Genomic DNA, 22,378 nt, shown 5'->3' on the forward strand with positions numbered 1-22,378 from the left:
AAGTGCACAACACATGTGCAAGAGTTTCTTTTGTCTCAAACCCACCCACACCTACCCTATTTGCAAGGGAGGGTTTTGGAGGGAAGGAGGAGAGATGAAAGTGACACCTTTTAGCGCACTAGAGTGCACTAGTGTACACTTGCATACCTGTGTGCACCACTTGTGTGTTCTTGTACATACTTGAGTGCAAATACACTTGCATTGACACATAGTCATAGTGCCACCTTAATGCATTATTCCTAGGTCTAAGAACACAAGAAAACCGACCCTTCCATCCTAAACACATCACACAAGTGCACTAGCATACCACACCTATGCACAAGTACATTGACACTAGTCATACATGCATTAGCACACTTGACTAGCACCATCCTAGTACACACACATGAACTAGCATGCTAGTATAACACTTGCATTCAACCCTTGCACCCAAACCTCATGCATGCAGTAGTTGCACTTATGTAAACACATAGTGCGCTCCCATGTGCACTAGTGCACTACACTAGCACACATGCATGAACACGTGCACTTGAGCCTTGTCTTTTGAACTTTCCTACTGCACGTGCTCTTGCCTATAACACATTATGTGTTGAGAATCAAGCTCGTAATCAGTATCATTGACATGACCAACCTTATCTAGACAATTGTCGTCTTAGCTGTCACTATACATGTGTGTTGTAGTAATTGAGTCGATCAGACTCAACTACAATTAGTGGTATGGTTAGTTAGTGACCTAGTGTGTTTATCAGTTATGTTTGATTAGACTTTAGTAAGCATTATGGAAGAATGAGAAGAAGAGAACAAGAGAGTTCACTACTCTCTATTATAGCTCAATGTCTTTGTCTCTCTCTCTCCCTCTGAATCTTGAACATGGTATTAGAGCATGAACACCTGAAGCTTGAAGGCTTGGCAGTGGCCATTTGACATCAAGACATGAGATTTGAAGAAAATGTCATCAAAGGAGACTGTGCCTACAACTCGTTTTTTTGTAGAAGCTATATCTTGCTACATAAATAGATTTTGGAGAAATGACTCACTATTGAAGATAGTTTTGACATGGTCTACAACTTTGCAGAAGAATTTTTTTTCAAATTCTTCACAAATTTTGAGATATTTAGCATAGACTTGTGCAAACTGGCTGTTTACTACTGTAAATAGCAGGTGGTTCTAGGGCACTGGTGGATTTCATCCTAACAATGTATATGCCCTTATTATCATGCATTTGAGCATGATATTGGAGTGCTAAATGTTCAGTTTTGGAGCTTATTTGCAGGCTGGAAAAAGTGAACTCGTTGATGTCCCGAATTTGGAAATAATATACCTACAGGGTTGAAGTATCTGTGATGCTTATTTGCTACTGACAAATTCTTGGATCATATCACTTGAGTGGTAGATGCTTTTTGGGATAATTTGAGTGCTAAAAGTCCAAAGCCTGGACTGATTTGTTGCTGGTTATACCATGGTATTGATTGGTTATTGTCTGTAGGAAAGAATACCTATAATCTTCACTTGACATACATGTAATATATTCTGACTGGTTGGACATGTATAAACTCTTGCATAGAGTGTCCAACTCAACACGATGTTTTGGGGCTGTTTTGAGGTCTGAATACTCTTATTTTAAAAGAGAAAATACTGCTGGTTATAGTAGTGAACTGGCTGTATTTGGTATTGCTACTTGCATATAGTACAAACATTGATGCTTGTTTGGTCAAATATTGAATCCCCAATGTATTGGGACATGTCTACGATGGTTTAAGGATATTTTTGAGTTGAAAATACCCTGATTATTGCAGAGTTTATGTTGTTGGTCACAATAGGCTACTTTCTTGCCATCAATTGTGGAAAAGTCTAGTGAGTGTCAACATCAGTTCTATGCATCTATTGATGCTTGTATGGATAGAGTTTGTTGTTGTGATGTTTTGCCACTTCCATAGAATGTTTTGAACTAATTTGAGCTTGGTTTATACTCAATTGATTTTTATTTTTTTCATTGTCGGAATATAGTTTACAGTAAGCAGGTTGTCACGAAGACTGTTCCTAAACTACAGGAAAACTGGTCCTGAACTGTAGGAAAACTGTTCATGAACTGCAAGAAAACTGGTCATGAACTGCAGTAAAACTGGTCCTGAACTACATGAAAACTGGTCTTGAACTATAGGAAACTAGTCTTGAACTGCAGGAAAATTGTTCCTGAACTCAACAGGAAACTGTTCTTGAACTGCAGGAAGTCTATTCCTGATTTGCAGAGGAAACTCTTTTTGAACTATAGGAAAACTGTTCATGAATTGCAAAAAGTCTTTTCCTGAACATCGGGGAGTCAAGCACTTACATATTACATATAGCATTGAATACCTTAGTTGCAAATATGGCAAATGCTCAAGGCACTGGCTGTCAAGAATCACATGATGGGAAGACTTGTTGAGTTGCTACGCCAAACACACACTGATTTCATCTTCTTCTTCCACACACTATACAATATACATGAAATGTACATGAAGTATAGATAAGATAAAACATAAAGGAAAGTGGCCTACAAAGTCAAATAGTGCATAACAGACTACACTAATCAACTGGCACTATATCTTTGCTAGTTGTAGGTAGGTGTAACAAACTAAATATAGTAAATGATAAGTCAGTGGCCATGTGAGTATCATAATGACCACCAATGTGCTAAGTGTAGACGTGTGGACCCATCTAGCCAGGCAGTCCATCATCAATGTCCCCACGTGTTGAGCTTGCCATCTCAACACTAACAATATCACTCAAATTGTGGGAGAGAAGCTTGATAACAAAAACTTCACTCTATGGAAGTTCAGGATGCAAAACTTTTTGATTGGTAGAGGCTATTGGGATTTATGTATGGCGGACTGAAGTTGTGAACTCGAATTGTTTGAACAGAATCCTACACAAGAACATTGGAGAGCTAACCGATAGTGGTCAAAAAGAGCTAGTAAAGTACTGCATTGGTTTTCTTTATGCATTTATGATGCGATGGCTATGAACATTACCAATTGCTATTCCCCGAAGGATGCTTGGGATGCACTCATGAAGAATTATGGTAATGTCACACATGCAAGAGAGATAGAATTGAAGCAACAGTTCAACAACATGTCTAGGAATGGCAGGAGCATTCAAGCATACACAACTGAAATAAAGACCATAGCTGACCAACTGGCTACGATTGGATCTCGTGTTTCAGAGGATGATATGATTGCAGTGACATTGAATGGGTTAGGCAAGGAGTATAAGGCATTTGCTGCGTCTATTTTTGTGAGAACAGAACCCCCTGATTGGGATGAGTTACTTGCACTACTGCTACATGAAGAAGTAAAGCTTGGCTTAAATATAGGTTCAAGCACATCTCAAGGCAGAGACACTATCTTTTACTCTAGTCAATGGATGAATGAGCTAGAGGTGATAGAGCTTGCAGAGCTTTTCAGGGTCGAGGAGACACTCAAAACACATATGGACAACAACAACAAAATGCTTGGCATAGCTCAAATATGCAAAGACAATGAGAATTTGGAGCCTTTAGAGGCAGGGAGAGATCACCTAGAGGCAGAGGTGGCTCCTGGCAGTTGCATGAGCAGTCTAATAGGGATAAAGACTATGATTATTGTGGAAGGTATGGGCACATCATGAAGGATTGTCATAAAAAGCAAGCTGATATGAAGGCAAAAGGCAGGCAACATGGACATTATGCATTTTCCAGTGGTACTCAGGATGACCATGGAAATAGACTATTTGCTATGCAACATGTATCAAAGAATACATCTAAGGAAGGAAAAGATGAGAAATGGTACATAGACTCAGGAGCATCCAATCATATGACTCCTCATGGTGAATGGTTTGATGAGTTAGTAGTAGGGTCTTATGGATTTGTATGTACTGGTGATGATGATGCACATCATGATATTCAACATACAATTGTGGTTCCATTGCTCATGCTTGATGGCTAAAAGAAGAGGCTACATGATGTACTACATGTACCTTTTATTACCAAGAATTTACTGTCGGTTGGACAGATGGTAGAACAGAATTCTCAAGTCAAATACAATAGGGATGGTTGTTTTATTGAAGAATATGACAATGGCTATAAATTGATTGCTAACGGCAAGAGAGATGGCAAAATGTTTACTTTGGATGCATCTATCCCTGAATTGAAGGTAGCCATGTTTGCCCATGATAATGGAGTAGTTCAGGATGTAGAAATCTGGCACAAATGCATTGGTCATGTTAATGTATAGAAACTAAAAAATATGTAGCAAAAAGAGGTTGTACTTTGCTTACCGAAGTTCAAATGCACTGATCTTGGACATGTATGCTCTGCTTGTCAGTTTGGGAAACAAGCGAGATTTGCTTTCATGAAACATGTCAGAAATAGTTCTTGGCCTTTGCAGTTGATACATTCAGATGTATGGGGTCTTGCCCATAATGCATCTTTTGGTGGTGCTAGGTATTATGTATTATTCATTGATGATTTTAGCTAATACACATGGTTATATATTTGGAAGCACAAGGATGAGGTGCTTCATGTCTTTAAGGACTTTAAGAAGCATGCTGAAAATGAACTTGGATGTTATATCTCATGTTTGAGATTTGATGGAGGTGGAGAATATGTATCTAGAGTATTTGATGGGTACCTTGCTAAATATGGCATAAAAAGGCAGCTCATATATAGTTACACACCTCAGCAGAATGATGTGGCAAAGAGAAAAAATCGGGTGCTTATGGAAGCTATCAGTGCAATGCTTAATGAAAAGAATTTTCCAAATGCTTATTGGGTTGAAGCAGTGGTTACTATAGTTTATGTGCTAAACCGAACACCTATAGCTAAGAAATTGTATGGGAACAAGCCAGACATTAGTCACCTAAAAGTATTTGGTTGCATTGCCTATGTATATGTGCCAGATGAAAAGAGGAAGAAGTTAGACCTGAAGGCTATCAAAAGTGTTTTTCTTGGCTATGCACAGGAGAGAAAGGCTTACAAATGCTATGATCCATCCACTCGAGAAACCCTGATCAATAAGGATGTAGTTTTTTATGAATTGACCTTATGGTATGGTAATCCGAATGCAGTGGTCTCTGATGGACCAGCCATCCCTACTTATGCTGAAAATTATCCTTCAACTATGTTTCATTTACTATTAGTCCTTGGACAAGACGACTCCGCAGTCGTGCTACTGGATCCACTGACATAGATATGTCAGTGAGGGGGAGATTGGATAAAGGCAAATAAAATATGTTTGATGATGTGACTAGCCCTCTTACAGTTGGATATGAGTCACTTGGATGTGACAGTCTTGATAGTGAATTGGGCATACCATCAATTATGACGCCTGGTGTGAGGAAAAGCAAGTATGTGCCGCCTCATGAGAGGAAAGCCCAAAGTGCACTGTAGTTGAGGAGGTCTAAAAGGGTCTGAAAACTAGTTGATAGGCTGACATATAGTGGGTATTTAGATAGACATTATGCATATATGACTAAAGTGTCAGGCTACAAAGAGCCTACGAAGTTCAGTGAGGTAGTTATAGATGAGAATTGGTGTGCCGCCATGGATGAGAAATACGCAGCATTGGCTGAAAATGAGACATGGGAATTGGTCCGTTTCCTAAAGGAAAAGTACCCATTTGCTGCAAATGGGTTTATAAAGTGAAATACAAGTCAGATGGTTTGTTAGAAAGATATAAAGCCCTCAAATGGTTGCAAAGGGATATGCACAGCAGTACGGTCTAGATTATGAGGAGACTTTCAGCTCAATTTGCCAAGATGGAAATAGTGAGAACAATTATTGCATTAGCGGCTTCTAAGGGCTGGAAATTATGGTAGGGGATGTAAAAAATGCTTTCTTGAATGGTGACTTGCTTGAAGAGGTGTATATGGAACAACTTAAAGGTTATGTGCACCTTGACTATTCGACATATGTGTGTAAATTGAAAAAGGCCTTGTATGGACTAAAAAAAGCACTGAGAGCATGGAACACTCGCGTAAGCACTTATTTGCAGTAGCTTGGTTTTCAGATAGTTCATGCAGATCACATCCTATTTACAAAGAAGACAGAGCATGGTTATGTTTTTCTAGTGGTTTATATTGATGACTTGATCATCATTGGAGATGATGATCATGGGATTGCTGAAATTAAAACAATGATACAGGTTGAATTCAAAGTCAAGGATCTTGGTGAGCTGAAGTACTTTCTCAGGATTGAGTTTGTGTCTACACCTCAAGGTATATGGCTATTACAAAAACAGTATGCTCATGATATGTTGCTGAAATATGGCATGATGGGTGTAAAGCCATGGAAACACCATTGGATCAAAATGTCAAACTTATAGTTGATGTTGGGACTGAGATCGAGAATGTCACTATGTACAGACAAATGGTAGGTAGCCTGATTTTCATTACTATTACCCATCCTGACTCGAGTTATGCACTGGGGCTGATTAGCCAGTTTATGTAGAAACCTCGTAAGCCACACTTAGATGTAGTCATGAGGATTATGTGGTACGTGAAGGGTACTATTGATTATGGGATATTTTATGAGCATGGGAAATCATTTGACTTGATAGGTTATATGAATGCTGATTGGGCTCGTTGTCTGTATGACATGAGGTCAACCAGTGGTTATGCTTTCAGTTTGGGCAGCAATATGATCAATTGAAGTAGCAAGAAGCAGTCGACCGTTGCTTTATCTAGTACAAAGGTAGAATAGAGGGGTGCAGCCTTAGTGGCATGCGAAGCAGTTTGGCTTGTGAAACTACTCCATGACTTGGGTATATAGTTGGACAGAAAAGTCACATTGCATTGTGACAATCTCAGTAATGTGATGCTGGCTAGCAACCCCATCTATCATGCTAGATCTAAACACATAGAAGTTCATTACCATTTTATCAAGGAGATGGTACTTGCCGGAAAGATTGATCTACTAAGTGGTGAAGACAGAAGACCACAAGGTAGTAGATATCTTTACCAAATCACTTGGTAAAGAGAAGTTTGTGCATTTCAAGGAGCTACTTGGAGTACAACAGTTAGCTTGAGCTTGAGGGGGAGTGTTCAGAATCAAGCTCGTGATCAGTATCACCAACATGACCGACCTTATCTAGAAAGTTGTTGTCTTAGCTGTCACTCTACATGTGTGTTGTAATAACTAAGTCGATCAGACTCAACTACAGGTAGTGGTATGGTTAGTTAGTGACCTAGTGTGTTTATCAGTTATATGTGATTAGACTTTAGTAAGAATTATGGAAGAATGAGAAGAAGAGAACAAGAGAGTTCACTACTCTCTGTTACAACCTCCAACCTCCCAATCATTGGCAAATACATTCCCTCTCTGAAGGATGAGCATGATTGATGAACATTCTTACCACCTTGGAACTGGTGTTCACAAGAGAGTCAGCATTTTGATCATAGCTTATGAACACTTGAGTAAGAAAGATACAAGAGATGCTTCAATTCTCATAATATGAAGAATCAATCTTAGTGCCACTCTTTATGATGGCTCCCTTGACTCAATAGCCACAACCTTCTAGGGCTATCCTACCTCAATATATAGGCTTGCATTACACAAGATCCTCAGGGATTGGTGGCTGTGCTTTCGTAATTGCACAAATAATAATTTGATTATATTTGAAAAGTTATTGATTAGCCCCACCTAGTAATGGAACAATTTGCACCAAGTCCCATTCAATTTCCATAGCAACCTCTTGGCCTCATTTATAAAGGAACAAGGTATAGATGACATTGAGGAAGCAAGCGACTTTGAGGATGGCTAGCTAATTTAAGATGACAATGATTTTGACTCTAATTTGGGCGATTAAGACACACATGACATACCATTGAGCAAATTTGTATTGACCCCAAACCCTCTAAGATCGAGATCTTGCTTATTAATATGGGTATCATGATATTGAACTTAGAGTTGGAATGGATCAAATACCTTAAGGTCTTGGATATGAATGAATGTGGTACCAGCTCAATGATCACTATCTAGATCTTGGTGTTCATAGTCAAAGATCTAGTAAAAGTCCCCATAGAACACCAAAATCAGTATTGACTCTAACATGGATAGAGATAGCAACTCTAACTTGGAATTTTCTGAAACCAACCCTATCTATCAAGTCTAAGATTAAACTTCTAGTCCAATTGGGATGAAAACATAAAAGCAAATACTCACAGTAGTAGTGAGTTAGAAGCTCAAAGTTAGAAGAAATCTCAACACCTTCTACTAAGATTCACAAAGTTTAGAAAGAGTGATTGGGTAGTTGTCTTGTTGGGTGGCAAATACACAAAGGCCACATCACGTTCTTAGAGTTTGATTTTTCTTAGTTTTTGTGGGCAAAAGGAAACATCACCTTCATTATTGATCACTTATCATGAGTGACCAATGGTGGAAAGGCCATAGGAATTGGCGATCAGCTCCCTGATGTTCATTTGTTCCACATTAACAAGGAAGCTCAGCTTTTTAAGGCCGATCTCATGCCTCATTGGGATGATGACACTGTACATATTCTTGAGTAAGGCATATCAAAATGACCAATTAAAAAAGCTTGATTGACATGTATTGTGATCAAGACTTGACACTACCAATTGATTGCTTGTCAATTATATTGCTTAGGGTAAGATGGTCTTTTTAGACGGTATGGCTGCAAGCACGGAATTGAGGATCTGCTATGAGATGCACATGGTGGCAATATTGGAAGACACTTCTATACAACTACCATAGCCTAAAAAGTACTTCAAATCCAATTATGGTGGCCCAATCTTTTTAAGAATGCAACTAGATTTTCCAAACACTATGATAAGCACAATGCATAAAGTTACCTATTTAAAAGGATAAAATGGAACTCACACTAGAAATTTACCGATAATCTTTTGAAAAATGGGTATAGACTTCATGGGATCCATTAACCTAGTTTTGCAATACTCATAGCCTTGATATATCATCATCACCACAGATTACATGACTAAATGGCTAAGACTGGGAAAACCATAAGAACAATGCACAAACCATGATGTGGTTCCTCTAGGAAAAAGCTATCTCATGCTTTGGTTTCCCCATTTAAATCATTAGTGATTGAGGAGGAGACACTTTCTCAATGAAGTGATTGCGAACTCGCCATCTATGTTCTTGGTCATCCATAGGAAGTCTAGCCCTTATTATCTCCAAGAAGATAGCCAAATCAAAGCCATAAACAAAGTTCTCATTAGTATATTAGCCAAAACTATTTCAGCATCACATTCAATTTGGGGTCATAAGCTCATGGAGCATTGTGGGCCTATCAAATAGCTTACAAGATTTCCATGGGACAAACCCCATTTCAACTTACATATGGCATAGATGCTATCATGCCCATAGAGTTCTTAGTCCTTAGCCTATGCATTGCTCACTAAGAACATTGTGATGACAGTAAAACTTAGCAATATTTGACAAGCATATCAAGAAATGGTCCTTCAACAAAGGGGATCTTGTAGTGATCTATTCAATTTAAAGTCGACAAAGAAAAAGCTGAAACTTTAAGGTCTTGAACCCTCTTGCATTCGTGTAATTAGTAGGACAATAAATGTTAAACTAGAAATGCTAGATAGCTAGCCCATTGGCCATTTTAATGGTAATAAAATAAAGAACTATTATGCACTTGGATATACCTTTTCCATGAACCACCCATGTCCCTTGTTGCGAATAGAATATGTCATGTATGAATAGTTTGAGCAACAACGACACTTTTTTGCATTATACTCTCAATCAAATCCAATTGGCACCATCATCAACATTCGAGTGGTTATTATTAGTAGTTTAGAAATGGAAGTTGAGCCTTGAATCTAGCTATTTATCTTTATATTCACCTCACACCAGCTAAGTTGGTCTTATCTAATGCACTTATTGTTGAAGGGTTGGTTATAACACACTTCCTTACTACCATTGGAAAAACTTAGGCTAGCTAGAGTGGCATTTAAATTAATAGTCACCATTGAGACTCAGAGCATCCCACTCCTCTTCTATTTTCTCCTGAACTTTGAAGATAGTGGCACTGAGATTCTTTTGGGATGAACATTCAAGTGCTTAGCCAACTGCAATGTTAACCACGTTGGTATAATCCATATATAGCTAGTAGATGCATGCATAGTAATGGCCTTTAGTTTCAAAGAGGTGTGATTTGAGCCTACTCACAACATCTCTACGTCTTAGTCCAACTTAGCACCGAAAACCACAATGCTTTTGACCCATATATTAAATGACCAAGCTCACAAAAAGTTATCTGTTAGCTCCACTGCTTAGTGGAAGTGGTAGCCCAAAAACACTTCTCACCACTCTTCGTAGCACAAGCTAGGAAAAAAAGTGAGGCCACACTCATTGATATTGCAATTCCTATTGTAACAACCCATGCACAACAACTCGATGCCAAAGGTCCTTCTCAAAGTGCATGGGTATTATGATAGTTTCCACACTATCCCTATACAAAAAGGCATGGCCAAGACTATCAAGAAAATGAGCATGGTAGGTACAATTTCCCAAAGATCACCAATATTAAAGCAATTGAAGTCAATAGAAATTACATGTTCTAGCCTATTGACCTAATCCCCTCTTTGTGCATTTCCCGAGGGAGTTTGCTAACTGTCTAGACCCCTCCTTTATAAGGGCTTTTTAACCACTTGCAAGTACCTCTAGCTCCTCATCAAGCTCCTCCATCAACCAATAACCCCTTATGAAGACAGGATATCCCCATTCTTCTTCAAAATCAATGCTTGAATTGATCAAATCAATGGTTTGTCTTCACCTCCATACCTTATTATTGCCAACCTATTATATTTTGTTATTGGAGGACATGGTGGATATCAGGTTCACTATGCATTCACACCCATTTTTTCCAAAGACATCACTCCATCTACGGGAGCCTATCAAGGAGTATCTTTTTAGCAAGGGTTGTCTCGAGTGCACAGTCAAATCCATATCTGAGAGATCTATTTCACTTTGGTGCCTTGTCAAGTATTGTGTATTTATTTATTCCAAAGAAAAAGAAGAAAAGAAAAGAAAAGCACATAAGCATTCACTACACCTAGGGAAACCCCTAGCCCCTTCCCCACATCACAACCTCACAGTGCATCAAGGGTGGGATATTCCAGGTTTGCTTGGATGATCCATCACCCTAAGAGAAGCACTACATCACACTCTTTCTCTAACTGGGTTCTCAAGTGTAGGGCACCCATCGCATGATAAGTTAGACACTCCCCTAGGGAGAGCACAAGTGACAAATAGGTACCATAAAGCTCCTCAAAAACCACCAATATCGATGGCCCACACCCATCACAATACATTCATCATTGACCATTTCCAGTGCTCTCAGTTCCTTTTACCATGCCTCCCACATCTCTTCTACCATATCACTCTATCCAACCTTGCCTTTTTTCTTGTCAAACATCCCAAAGCCTCTCACTAGCAATCACATCATCCGATTGGCAAAAGTTTCATAGAATTGGCATTCATCTAGGAGGGGGATGAATGTTAACAAAAAGATAGCAAGCCAACAATAATAAAGACAAGATAGCGTACTAGCAAGATGAAAGACAAGAAGATTGATCAAGACAAAAAAAATCAAGCTATATAAATTTTGATACAAATTTTGAAAGACATTAGTTATTTTTTTCCATCATGAGAGAGAGAGAGAGAGAGAGAGAGAGAGAGATATTGAGAGTGAATATGCCAACTTGGTGTACTTGCCTTCCTGTTTCCATTTTGAGAGAGAGTGTGAGGAAGAGAGTGATTGATTGAGAGTGAGAGTGAGAGACCAAGCAAGTGAAACACTTCATCTCCTCTCCACACTCTCTCTTGCTAAATCCATGCTCCTCTCATGCATGTGGAGGTTGTAGATAGTTGAGGACCAAAAGATACACGTATGGATCATGGAGTTAGCCATGTGAAATTTTTGTGACCCGATTGAGTGCCTTGCAAGCTCATTACAAGCAAATAATTGTGTTCCTGGAACATGTGAAAGACTAGGTAAGAGAGAGCTACCATAGTTCATGGATTGAGCCTCTTGAACAAATAAGAGGGTGTCCAACATCTCATCATTGAGCTCATATAGTCAACAATGCTAAAGTATTATGTTGTATTTTTATATTATCTTTTGAGTACTTTGAATATTTTCTTGGATAATATGAGCTAGATATTCTTTATGCTTTTATGGCCTAGGTAATGTGAGAGAAAATATGTAAAAAATATCCTTGCATATATACATAACCTTTGTATCCAACAAAAATCGATATAAGCTCAATGTCTTTTTAAAATGTATCCATTTTTTCTTTTATTTCCTTGTGAATAGTTAGTTTTAGGAATCTTAAAATTGTCTCTCAGAATATGAATTTAGTTATGTACAATTATATGTGCTTCATTCTAAGTATCCCAATATTGAACGAAATGAAGTAGTAAAAATCCACATAACAATTTAACAAAAGGTGCAAGTTTAAGGCTTTAAAAATCTTACAAGGCCGTGTTGGGGTAGCTTGTCACATGTGTGAGCTTTTCTTGCCCTTCTTCTAATCAATTCACAATTAATCCTAAAGTAGAATCATATCCATGGTTGTAGATAGACTTTGAATGCCTTCTCTTACATTTTCTAATGTCCGTTTCTAGTTTCATGACAAATACTTTAGATCCTCATCCTCCAAGCAGATAGTTATAATAGTAAAGTGATCATTGCCTTCCTCATAGTCCAAAGGTACCCATGTATCCTTCATCTTCTTCCATATTCTATATTGGAAAGCAAGATGTAGTGCTTGTATTTGTTTGAATGATAAGGTAACAAGGTCCTTTGAACATTTGCATATAGACAAGTTACCATTGTGTCTTTCTTCATTGACTTCCAATCAGTTCCAAATATATTAGCTAGCGTATGAATGAAATTTTCCTATCCAACCTCATTGTTTTTGTTCTAATAATTTTACAAGCTTCATAGAAATTTAAATATCTTGTATCACCTTTTATTTGAAGTCTTGGATGATTCCATCCTCATTGAGATTTTCCTCATTTGTTAGTCCATTGAGATAAAGTGAATGAAGATTTTCCAACCTCCTAAATACTTGTATGTTTGCTCAAGCAACATAAGTTGCAAAGTAAAAATATAATTTCTTTTCAATAAAGAAGGATGATAGATGCTCAAGGTAAATACGTTTGCCAAATTTAGTATGCGTGACACTAAATATACTTTATGAATGACTTTAGTGGCTACCATTCCGTACTTCTTGATGTAAATATATTTGCACAAAGTACTCAAATTTAATCTACAGCCTTAGTGGAACAATAAAATCTAAAATGAAAAGCTATAATAAATGCTAAACTTTCTTGAAAGGTAAATCCTATTGTCTTATAGTGAGGTGGAAAGTGTTATTACATAGAAGACACCAAGTGATGACCCTTTGTAGTAAATATGAGTTGAATATTTACATACCATATTTTATCCTATAAATTAAAACCCTATAATTGATCCCTTCTAGTGAAAGCTCATATTTTTTCATTTCCATTTGTTGATCTTATGAGGACCTTTACAAAAGGGAAGCATTGTTTTTAAATCATGCAGCTTGTAGGTTGTTTGATACTACATATAATCATCTCTTGTATTGTAGTATGTACATGCCTCTATAGAGTTAGATGACCACCTCAAAGAAGCAATGGAAGAAGAAGATTGAGATATTGACTATAAATGAGGTTGTAATAGAGTAGAGGTAGTACAAAAAGGAGTTTGGAGGAGTTGAGGTACGAAAATAATAAGAGCTATAAGATGAATGTATACGAAAGGGAGAGAGAGTGTGAAAGATAGGGAATGTAAGGGGTATGTGTGTGTGTGTTGTGGAAAATTAGAGTTTGCAGCAAGAAGAATGTGCACAAGAGGGAAGTGAGAGCTCAAAGTACAAGAACAAAATCTTGCTTACTAAGTTGATTAGAATACAACATGGGTACTCTCTATCTCACACTTGATAGTGACCCATAGGTTGTTTATATAGCCTCTGCCAAGCTAGGGTTAGGGTTTCCCCTGCCCCTTAAGGCCATTCACATCCATCTACCCTCATAGACCCTTGCTTAGGGTGAATTCTCATGCCTATATTGTAACACCCCCCCTCAATGCCAAGGTGGCATTGCATCACAAGACATGTTAGAGTTCCCCGCCTCAATCAACTGGGATGCCTTTATAAATCAGGCTACAAGGATATTCATAGGTAGAGGATGTTAAGGATGGTGCAAACTATAAAAACTCTTAAAATATCCCTTAGATCGAGATTGATGTTAAAAATACTTGATTTTTAAAATTTTGAGGTGAATTTAAAGAATCACACTTTTCAAAAAGTCACATCATAATGCTGAAAGTAAGAAAAGAAAGTGAAAAAAATGTTATTATTAAGGAGAAGTCCTTTGGTTAGAATTACCCCCTAAGGATAAGCTTGGAGGCCCATTTCCACCTTTTTGCTAGTGGTAGAAGAAGTTTGGCCGAATTGGTAAAGAGTCAAATGTTACATTTGACCACACATGGCAATGTCCCATTGACCTATTTACTAATTTCGTCATTAGTTAACACTAAGTAAAAGGCCCATTTTCACTCAAAATTGGCCCTAATGTCATGTTATGTAAGAGATGTCTCTGTGGAAGCTACCTAAGGCCAAAATGACTTTACCTTCTTTAGCAATTTCTTTGGGGAAGATATGTAGATTCTTGTTGATGTTTACATTGGGTGTTGGTACACTTAAAAATGTAATTGAGTTACTTGTTGAGACTCTACACTATATTTATGTTGGCAAAGAAATGGCTTGATGATTAATGTTGTGCTTGAATGGCTCAATAAATAAGTGTAACTTTGCAAAGAATTATCAAGTAGAAAAAATATTGCATGAGTTGAAAATATAGGGCTCTAGAAATATAATGCTCAATAAGAAAAGAGAATCCACATGGAGAAAGTTTGATAGGTTGCAAGGGATTCACAAAAAAATGAAGATTGGTTGATGCTTAGCAAGAGAGCGATGGTGGGAGAAACTAGTGTTAAAGTTTGATGTTAATGGGAAGAACTAGAAGAGGAAGAGGAAGGGTAGATGATGGAGGGGATGATAAAGGAAAATAGGAAAAGTTTTTGACTTCCAATAAGATGGAAGATTTTCAAGGGACTAAGATATCCTCTACAAGTAAAGGATTATATTTACTAGTTACCATAATCACGTGCTGAGTGAGAGAGAGAGAGAGAGAGAGAGAGAGAGAGAGAGAGAGAGAGAGAGAGAGAGAGAGAGAGAGAGAGAGAGAGAGAGAGAGAGAGAGAGAGAGAGAGAGAGAGAGAGAGAGAGAGAGAGAGGCATAACAAAACTAATCACAATGTTTAAAAAACTCAATAATCCCTCTTCTTAACTAATGGTACCATTAGATGAGTGAGAACCAAAGATGGTTGTGGGAGTGAGATCCAAAGATAGAATGCAAAAGCACAATTACAACATGTCAGTATGAAACTAGATCAAATATGTCTATTTCTTTACAAATGGTAGGGAAACAATTCCAAATGCTAAAACAAAATCTATGAGGAATATAGATTTTGACTTTTCAAAAGTCAAGGAACTTTTAAATGTATATGTTTTATCTCATATACCTTTTTGAACTCTTGTACATGTAAAACTTCTCATTAGCCAAACACTAATTATTTATAAAGCTAGTGCATTGTATACTTTTTGTATTAGAATGTTAATGACCAAGTCTTTTGAGCCATTTTGATTGTCAAACACAATGATGGCATTGTAGAATTCTTGTAACATTCTTCAAAAGATGTGTACCTCTGTGTGTGTGTGTGTGTGTGTGTGTGTGTGTGCACTCATGTCTGGGCATGCACATGTGTGCGCGTAGGAGCATGCACGTCCGCACACGCATGCACACACACACGTGCATTCATGTGTGGGCATGCACCCGTGTGCGTGTAGGCACGTGCGCATGCACACGCACACGCACGCGCACGCGCGTGCGCACACACACACACACACACATTCTCATGGGAATTAGGTTATGAAGAACAAAAATGAATCTCTTAGGATGATTCGAAGTTAGACAATTCAATCAAATTGGAAATAGTGATAGTACAAAAAATGGGTAGGAGTTCTCTAATTAGAAGTGGCACTTCTCCTGTATGAATTGGAATGATAGTACAAGGCAATTTGTATTTTTCATTTGGAAGGGACAATGCTACCAAAAACTTAAGATTATTGAATTTGAGGTGGCACCTCTTTACCACGAAAGCACAACTCAATGTTCATTTGGAAATGATGATACTACAAAAATGATTTAGAGCATTTGTTGTGAAAGTGGAACGTCTCTATTAAGAAAGCGACATATTGAGTATGTTTTTCCATTTGATATATAATATATAGACAGAGACAAAGGGGGGCTTTGGGAGGAGGGAAGGAGACAACACACAAAAATGGAAGGTGACAAAGATTTGATGGTTTTTGTAAAGAGCAAGCAAGAAAACGAGTGAGAGCCTCAATAACGAGTAACCATGTGGTGTTCTCTCTTTCTTTCAACACCTACACATTCATGGATGGCATGAGAGCTCTTGTATGCATTGGATAGCGTTAGGTTTCTTTACTTCATGTTTTGACGTGAGATACTATGGATGGAGAGTAGTGGAGATTTTGTTAGGGGGAAGGTTCATTGGGCCTCTTGGAAGTTGGAAGGTCACTCATTTTGGCATCATGCACACACTAATATGAGAGAGAGAGAGAGAGAGACACACACACAAACCCACCTCATATATGTGGTTGAGTTTGGCCATTTGTGGCTCCTCGTACACTCCGTATTGGAGTCCCAAGTTTCAAGGGGGGACGGGGAGGACTTGGCATTAGCCTTTCCTTTGGTCCTTTGCTTTAATGGAGTTTAAAAGGAAGGCACGAACCTTAGACACCAAGCTCACAAAGGATAAACCAAGAGGGGGTTGATGATGATGCCCAAGCAGCACTATTCAAAGCGATCTTAGCTCAAGAGGAGTGAGGGCTGACCTCCTGAGGATAATTCTTGCCAGGGTAGACTCATTCACAGCGGCGCCTCCCTCTCTCGCACGCAGCTTGGCTACAATGGATTTGAGGTTGAATGCTTGCCTGGCCCCTCGCCTGCGACCGCAGCAGCAGCTGCAGCAGCATCAACCTCAGCGTCGTGCTCTCCTCATCCGGTCCTGCAGTGCCAAGGCGACCTCCAAACCAGCAGGTGGCGGTCACCCGCAGGTGAACGGCAGCCCGCAGGTGGCACTGAAGGCTGAGGCGGCGGCCGGGATGGCGGCCAAGGCGACGGAGAAGACCCTGGCGGACGCGGTGATAGCGGCGGCCTTCGGGAGGGCCAGCATCAATCCTCGTGACAGCAGCAGCAGCAGCACTACCGTTGATCACAACGCTAGCACGAATAATTACGATGGTATAAGCGATCGTGGGCAGCTGATGGCGCCGACGGTGATGGGGGGTCGCCAGGTGCAGATTCAAGACGATGATCAGCTGTCGTTGCGGGGCGGCGTGCCCACCAGCAAGGTCCTGGTGGAGCCCTTCCGGCAGGGCCGCCTCGTCGAAGGTGGCATCGTCTATCGGCAGACCTTCGTCGTCCGCTCTTACGAAGTCGGCGTCGACAAAACCGCCTCTCCCGACACCTTCCTCAACCACTTCCAAGTACGCTTTGTATTTTCTGGTCAAGCATGTTGCGGCTCTATTCAGTATACCTTAATCATGTAGATAGATATTCATGGAGTAATCACTTGGCACTTCCAAGTTTGTTTCGTTTCTAGTAATATACCTTATGTAGCTTAGAATTTAAGAGTCATTATTTATTCTTACTTCTTTCCATATGGATAGTAAACGGGTTTTTCCGTTTTATAACCATCATAGTGGACAAGTGCAATCAATCAAACAGCCCATGGTGCGTGCGTGCGCGCACACGCGCACACACACACAAAACAATTGTCCATGAAAGAGAAATCAATAACATGCCTTTTATGCCTGCACTTCTAAATATGTCAACCATTCATCCTCAGCTTTGTTCAATTTTATTTCAAGGCTTTTTTTGTTGATTGTCTTAAGATGTAATAATTTAACAAAAAAATGTGTTTTATGATAGGTGCTTCATACTCCTACCTATAGTCTTGTAAAGTGAATCTCTCAACATTTGCTTCATTTGCTTGTTCTCTTTTGTAGGAGAGTGCACTAAATCATGTTTGGATGTCTGGATTACTTGGAGATGGGTTTGGTGCAACTCATGGGATGATTCGTAATCACCTTATTTGGGTTGTATCTAGGATGCAAGTCGAGTTTGAAAAATATCCTACATGGTAAGTAATTGTCCTATCTTGAAATATAGCATGATGCAACACATAGAATATAATTAAACACATTAGTTTTCAATATGATTTAAATTACTTTGTCAAACTAAACCCAATTCTTTTAAATATGTAGGGGTGACATTTTGGAATTGGACACTTGGGTTGGAGCATCTGGCAAGAATGGAATGCGTAGAGATTGGTTGTTGAGGAATTACAAGACTGGGGAGATTCTTGCTCGGGCTACGAGGTGAGTACCATCTTATATATCTTGTGCTTTGTCTACCCACCTATGTGCATGTCCTAGAGCTTATTTAACATCTATATCTATGCAGTACATGGGTAATGATGAATCAAAAAACTAGAAGGCTATCTAAAATGCCAGATGAAGTGCGAGCAGAAATTTCACCTTGGTTTATAGATAGATTTGCAATCAAAGACATGGAATCTAGTGAAAAAATCTACAAACTTGATAATGATGCACCCTACGTCAACTCTGATCTACAGGTGATTCAACTTTTTTTTTATATAAGCATGAGTTGATTCGAGTAATTGAACATAAAGTTACTAATTTCACATTCTAAAATCATTGTAAACTAAATCATGTTGTGCACTTTTGCAGCCTCGACGTAGTGACCTTGATATGAATCAACACGTAAACAATGTGAAATATCTTGGTTGGATGCTTGAGGTGAGCAATTTGCTTATATAAAGGAAACTTGCTGCCATATTTAAGGACAAGCTTTGAAAAACTAAGATCCCTTCTTTACCCTTGATTAAATGATATTTGAGTAATGGCATTGTTTTTAATATGCTCACCTCTAGTAGGTAAGATTTACAATTGCCATTCAACTTAAAATGCATGCGTAACTAAATGAAAAATGATCGGGAGGCCAATGCCATGCATTCTAAAATGGTGATCCACCTTGTCAAGCTTTCACCACTTTGCATTTGACTTTCTTATTCTATTGTTGAATTTTGTAGACTGTTCCTACATGTATTCAAAATACACATGAGCTTGCAAGCATCACTTTGGAATATCGGCGAGAATGTGGACAATCAGATATTGTTCAATCCCTCACAAGTCCCGATACAACTATGACCAAAAGGGTAAATGAGATTACTATTGATGGACGAAAAGGAACATGTTCACCTTCTACAGCTCATCTTATCAACCAACTTCCAGTGGAGTACCTTTCCTTGGATGACTTAGAAACTAGCATGACATCACCTTGTTGTCAATATACACATCTACTAAAACTACAAAAAGATGGAGGGGAAATTGTAAGAGGAAGAACTCAATGGAGATTGAAACAAATTAAGATGCCTTGACACTCTAACTACACAAAGGAAGTCTCTAGCCTACTTTGCAAAATTCCCATCTTAGCTATTGATATGATCATAACACAAATGCCCAACACATGTATTTTACCATAAGGTAATGAGAGCATGGAAGCCAACAAACTGGGCCATGTCCTATGCTAAGACACATGTCAAAAAAGAAGAAAATATGAAAATATCCTAGTGAAAATAACAACACAACTTGTACAATGGTTTCTCACAACATATAAATGAAAGGCGTGCTCCTGTAAATGCAGTGGCCTTCCTTTCTAACTTTTGTAACCTAAACGCTTTCTCAATATGCAAGAATCCAGCTAAATTGTGCATGGCTACTATAGAACTATGTGGAATATTCCACCTCTATCTTAATAAAATACTACTATTTGGTGTATCACATGCAACAACTAATTGGGTCCAACCATTTCATATGTTATTGTTGGATTTACTAGATACAACATGTTTTAAGGTGTGAGTGCTGACCATGGAAATGTTAAGCATTGTAAAGTGTGAATGCTAATCATGGAAACACTATAAAGCGTGAATTTGTAAAAATTACATGGTGCACCAGACAAAATCTGAGCAAGGAGTAGAGAATACATAACAAATATGAGAGCAATAGAAACTTCTTTAATTTCAAATGAATTGGTACAAAGATGGCTTTGTCCACCTATGTACTTCCATTATGAAGCTTAGATGGCGATCTAGATAGATGATAGATGAAGAGTTTAAGGCTGGTTACTAGAAGAACTCTAACTTGGTGAAAGATAGACTGATGACGGTTTTGGAGGGTCCTTCCTTTTATAGCTTGGGAAGATATTTTGGTTAGCCTATTTGACCATATTATGAATATTCCCTACTTGGATTTTCTTTACCATCAGGCCGAGGGTGCTTCCCTTGGGTAGGCCACTTGCCCCCTTGAGACCCCCAACTCTAGGGGCAACTTTTGCTAATATGGGTCCTTGATAACTTCCACACCTTGTAACTCGATGCATTGTGCCTTAAGTTGCTACCAACATAACTACTCTATCCAACCCAAAGGCTAGATCCACAAAGGTCACCTTTTTACCATTCGGTCACATAGACCTCATCTGATATACAAGTTAGGATTCAATCAATGTCTACTGGGTTTACACATTGCTTCTCCGCATAATGGAGGGCTTACAACTTAGAACACCACAGATCATTGGTGGCACCTTATAATGCTGGGGCATTGAGCATATCTAACAACCCCACCCCCCCCCCCCCCCTCAATGTCCACCTATAAGTAAACTATATCCTTAGCCCAACATCGAGTCTATAAAGATGAACCTGATGTCAAGATTGTGGGAGAGAAGGAAGAAGTCTCACTTGTAGCTTTCTCACCTACACAATGGGGGAATACACACAAAGGTGGAGGCTGAAAACAATTTTCCTCTTCTTAGTTGTGTAAGCCAAAAGAACTCTCATACAAAGAAATAGAAGAACCCTATATATGGGTCTCAAACCAAACTCAACTAACTAAGGTGGCATACTGACTGAACCACGAACTAGAGTAGATAAGGATAGCTGTCATCTAGCTATTCTTCATGGGCGGTGTACCAACCGCATCTGCAACTAACAAGTCAGTGACATAAATGCACAACGGTCACCCTGGCATATCACGAGTGGAGCTCGATATCTCAACACTCCCCCTCGAGCTCAATCCCAATTCCTGCACACCAAGCAGGTCTCTGAACTTGCGCAGCTTCTCTGCACCCAATGCCTTCGTGAATATGTCAATTACCTGATCCTCTATGCTGACATAAACTAAATCAATAAGACCTAGTAAAACCCTCTCCCGCACATAGTGATAATGCACCTCAATGTGCTTTGTTCTAGCATGATAAACTGGGTTATTTGCCAAGTGTATACTACTCATGTTGTCACAATAAATGACAACTGGCCCATCTGTAGGAGGTTGATGCATATCATAAAGTAGCTTATGCAACCAAGCTACCTCACATGTAGCCATTGCTGCACCCCTGTACTCAGCCTCTGTGCTCGACAAGGCAACTGTAGGCTATTTCTTACTACTCCAAGTGACTGCAGCACTCCCAAAAGAGAACACATATCCACTGGTAGATCGTCTATTAGAAATACTACCAGCCCAATCCGCATCAGTGTATCCATGCAACTGTATCTGAACCCCAGTCTCATAAAATAGTCCATACTGCAATATGGACTTTACATACCTGAGTATGCGTCTAGCCGCATCCAAATGCGGTTTCCTTGGAGCCTGCATAAACTGACTTACCAATCCAACAGCATAGCTCAAATCTGGCTTGGTAATAGTCATATAAATCAAACTTCCTACTATGCGCCTGTACATAGTAGGGTCTTCCAAAAGCTCACCTGCATCTGCGCTCAGCTTCACATTCTGCTCCAAAGGAACTGAAATAGGCTTACAGCCTGTCATCCCATATTTGGACAGCATGTCCAATCCATACTGCCTCTGTAAGAGCCATATCCCACTTGGTGATCTTATCACCTCAATGCCCAAGAAATAATGCAGCTCTCCCAAATCCTTCATCTCAAACTTCTGCTTCAATAGCATTTTCACATGAAGGATATCTTCATCACTATCACCTTTGATAATCAAATCATCAACATAAATGACAAGCAACATAATACCTTTCTCTGTTTTTCTCACATAAAGTGAGAAATTTGCCTTGGAAATCTGAAAAACAATAGTGACAAGATACTGTCCT

At 39.0% G+C, this 22,378-nt stretch overlaps 1 protein-coding gene across 1 annotated transcript; it reads left to right on the forward strand.

The window, feature by feature from the left end:
* The first annotated feature begins 18,198 nt into the window (after positions 1–18,198).
* LOC148026350 (palmitoyl-acyl carrier protein thioesterase, chloroplastic-like) lies at positions 18,199–19,753 on the forward strand. Its single transcript, XM_087690434.1, has 5 exons — positions 18,199–18,323; positions 18,448–18,561; positions 18,647–18,818; positions 18,934–19,002; positions 19,296–19,753. The coding sequence occupies exons 1-5, from the start codon at positions 18,214–18,216 to the stop codon at positions 19,641–19,643; spliced, it is 813 nt and encodes a 270-aa protein (XP_087546560.1). The 5' UTR covers positions 18,199–18,213; the 3' UTR covers positions 19,644–19,753.
* The last annotated feature ends 2,625 nt before the right edge of the window (positions 19,754–22,378 follow it).

The sequence above is a fragment of the Lygodium microphyllum genome, chromosome 13 (genome assembly GCF_053477565.2).
Source record: "Lygodium microphyllum isolate KBCC chromosome 13, Lygodium_microphyllum_v1.1.10, whole genome shotgun sequence".
Classification (NCBI taxonomy): Eukaryota; Viridiplantae; Streptophyta; class Polypodiopsida; order Schizaeales; family Lygodiaceae; genus Lygodium; species Lygodium microphyllum.

Bases quoted from the DNA above. Each gene is read 5' to 3' on its own strand.
- LOC148026350 (XM_087690434.1), top strand. From the start codon at position 18,214: ATGTCTGGATTACTTGGAGATGGGTTTGGTGCAACTCATGGGATGATT. The intron at 18,562-18,646 runs GTGAGTACCATC...ATATCTATGCAG, and splicing joins ATTCTTGCTCGGGCTACGAG to TACATGGGTAATGATGAATC. The intron at 18,819-18,933 runs GTGATTCAACTT...GCACTTTTGCAG, and splicing joins ACGTCAACTCTGATCTACAG to CCTCGACGTAGTGACCTTGA.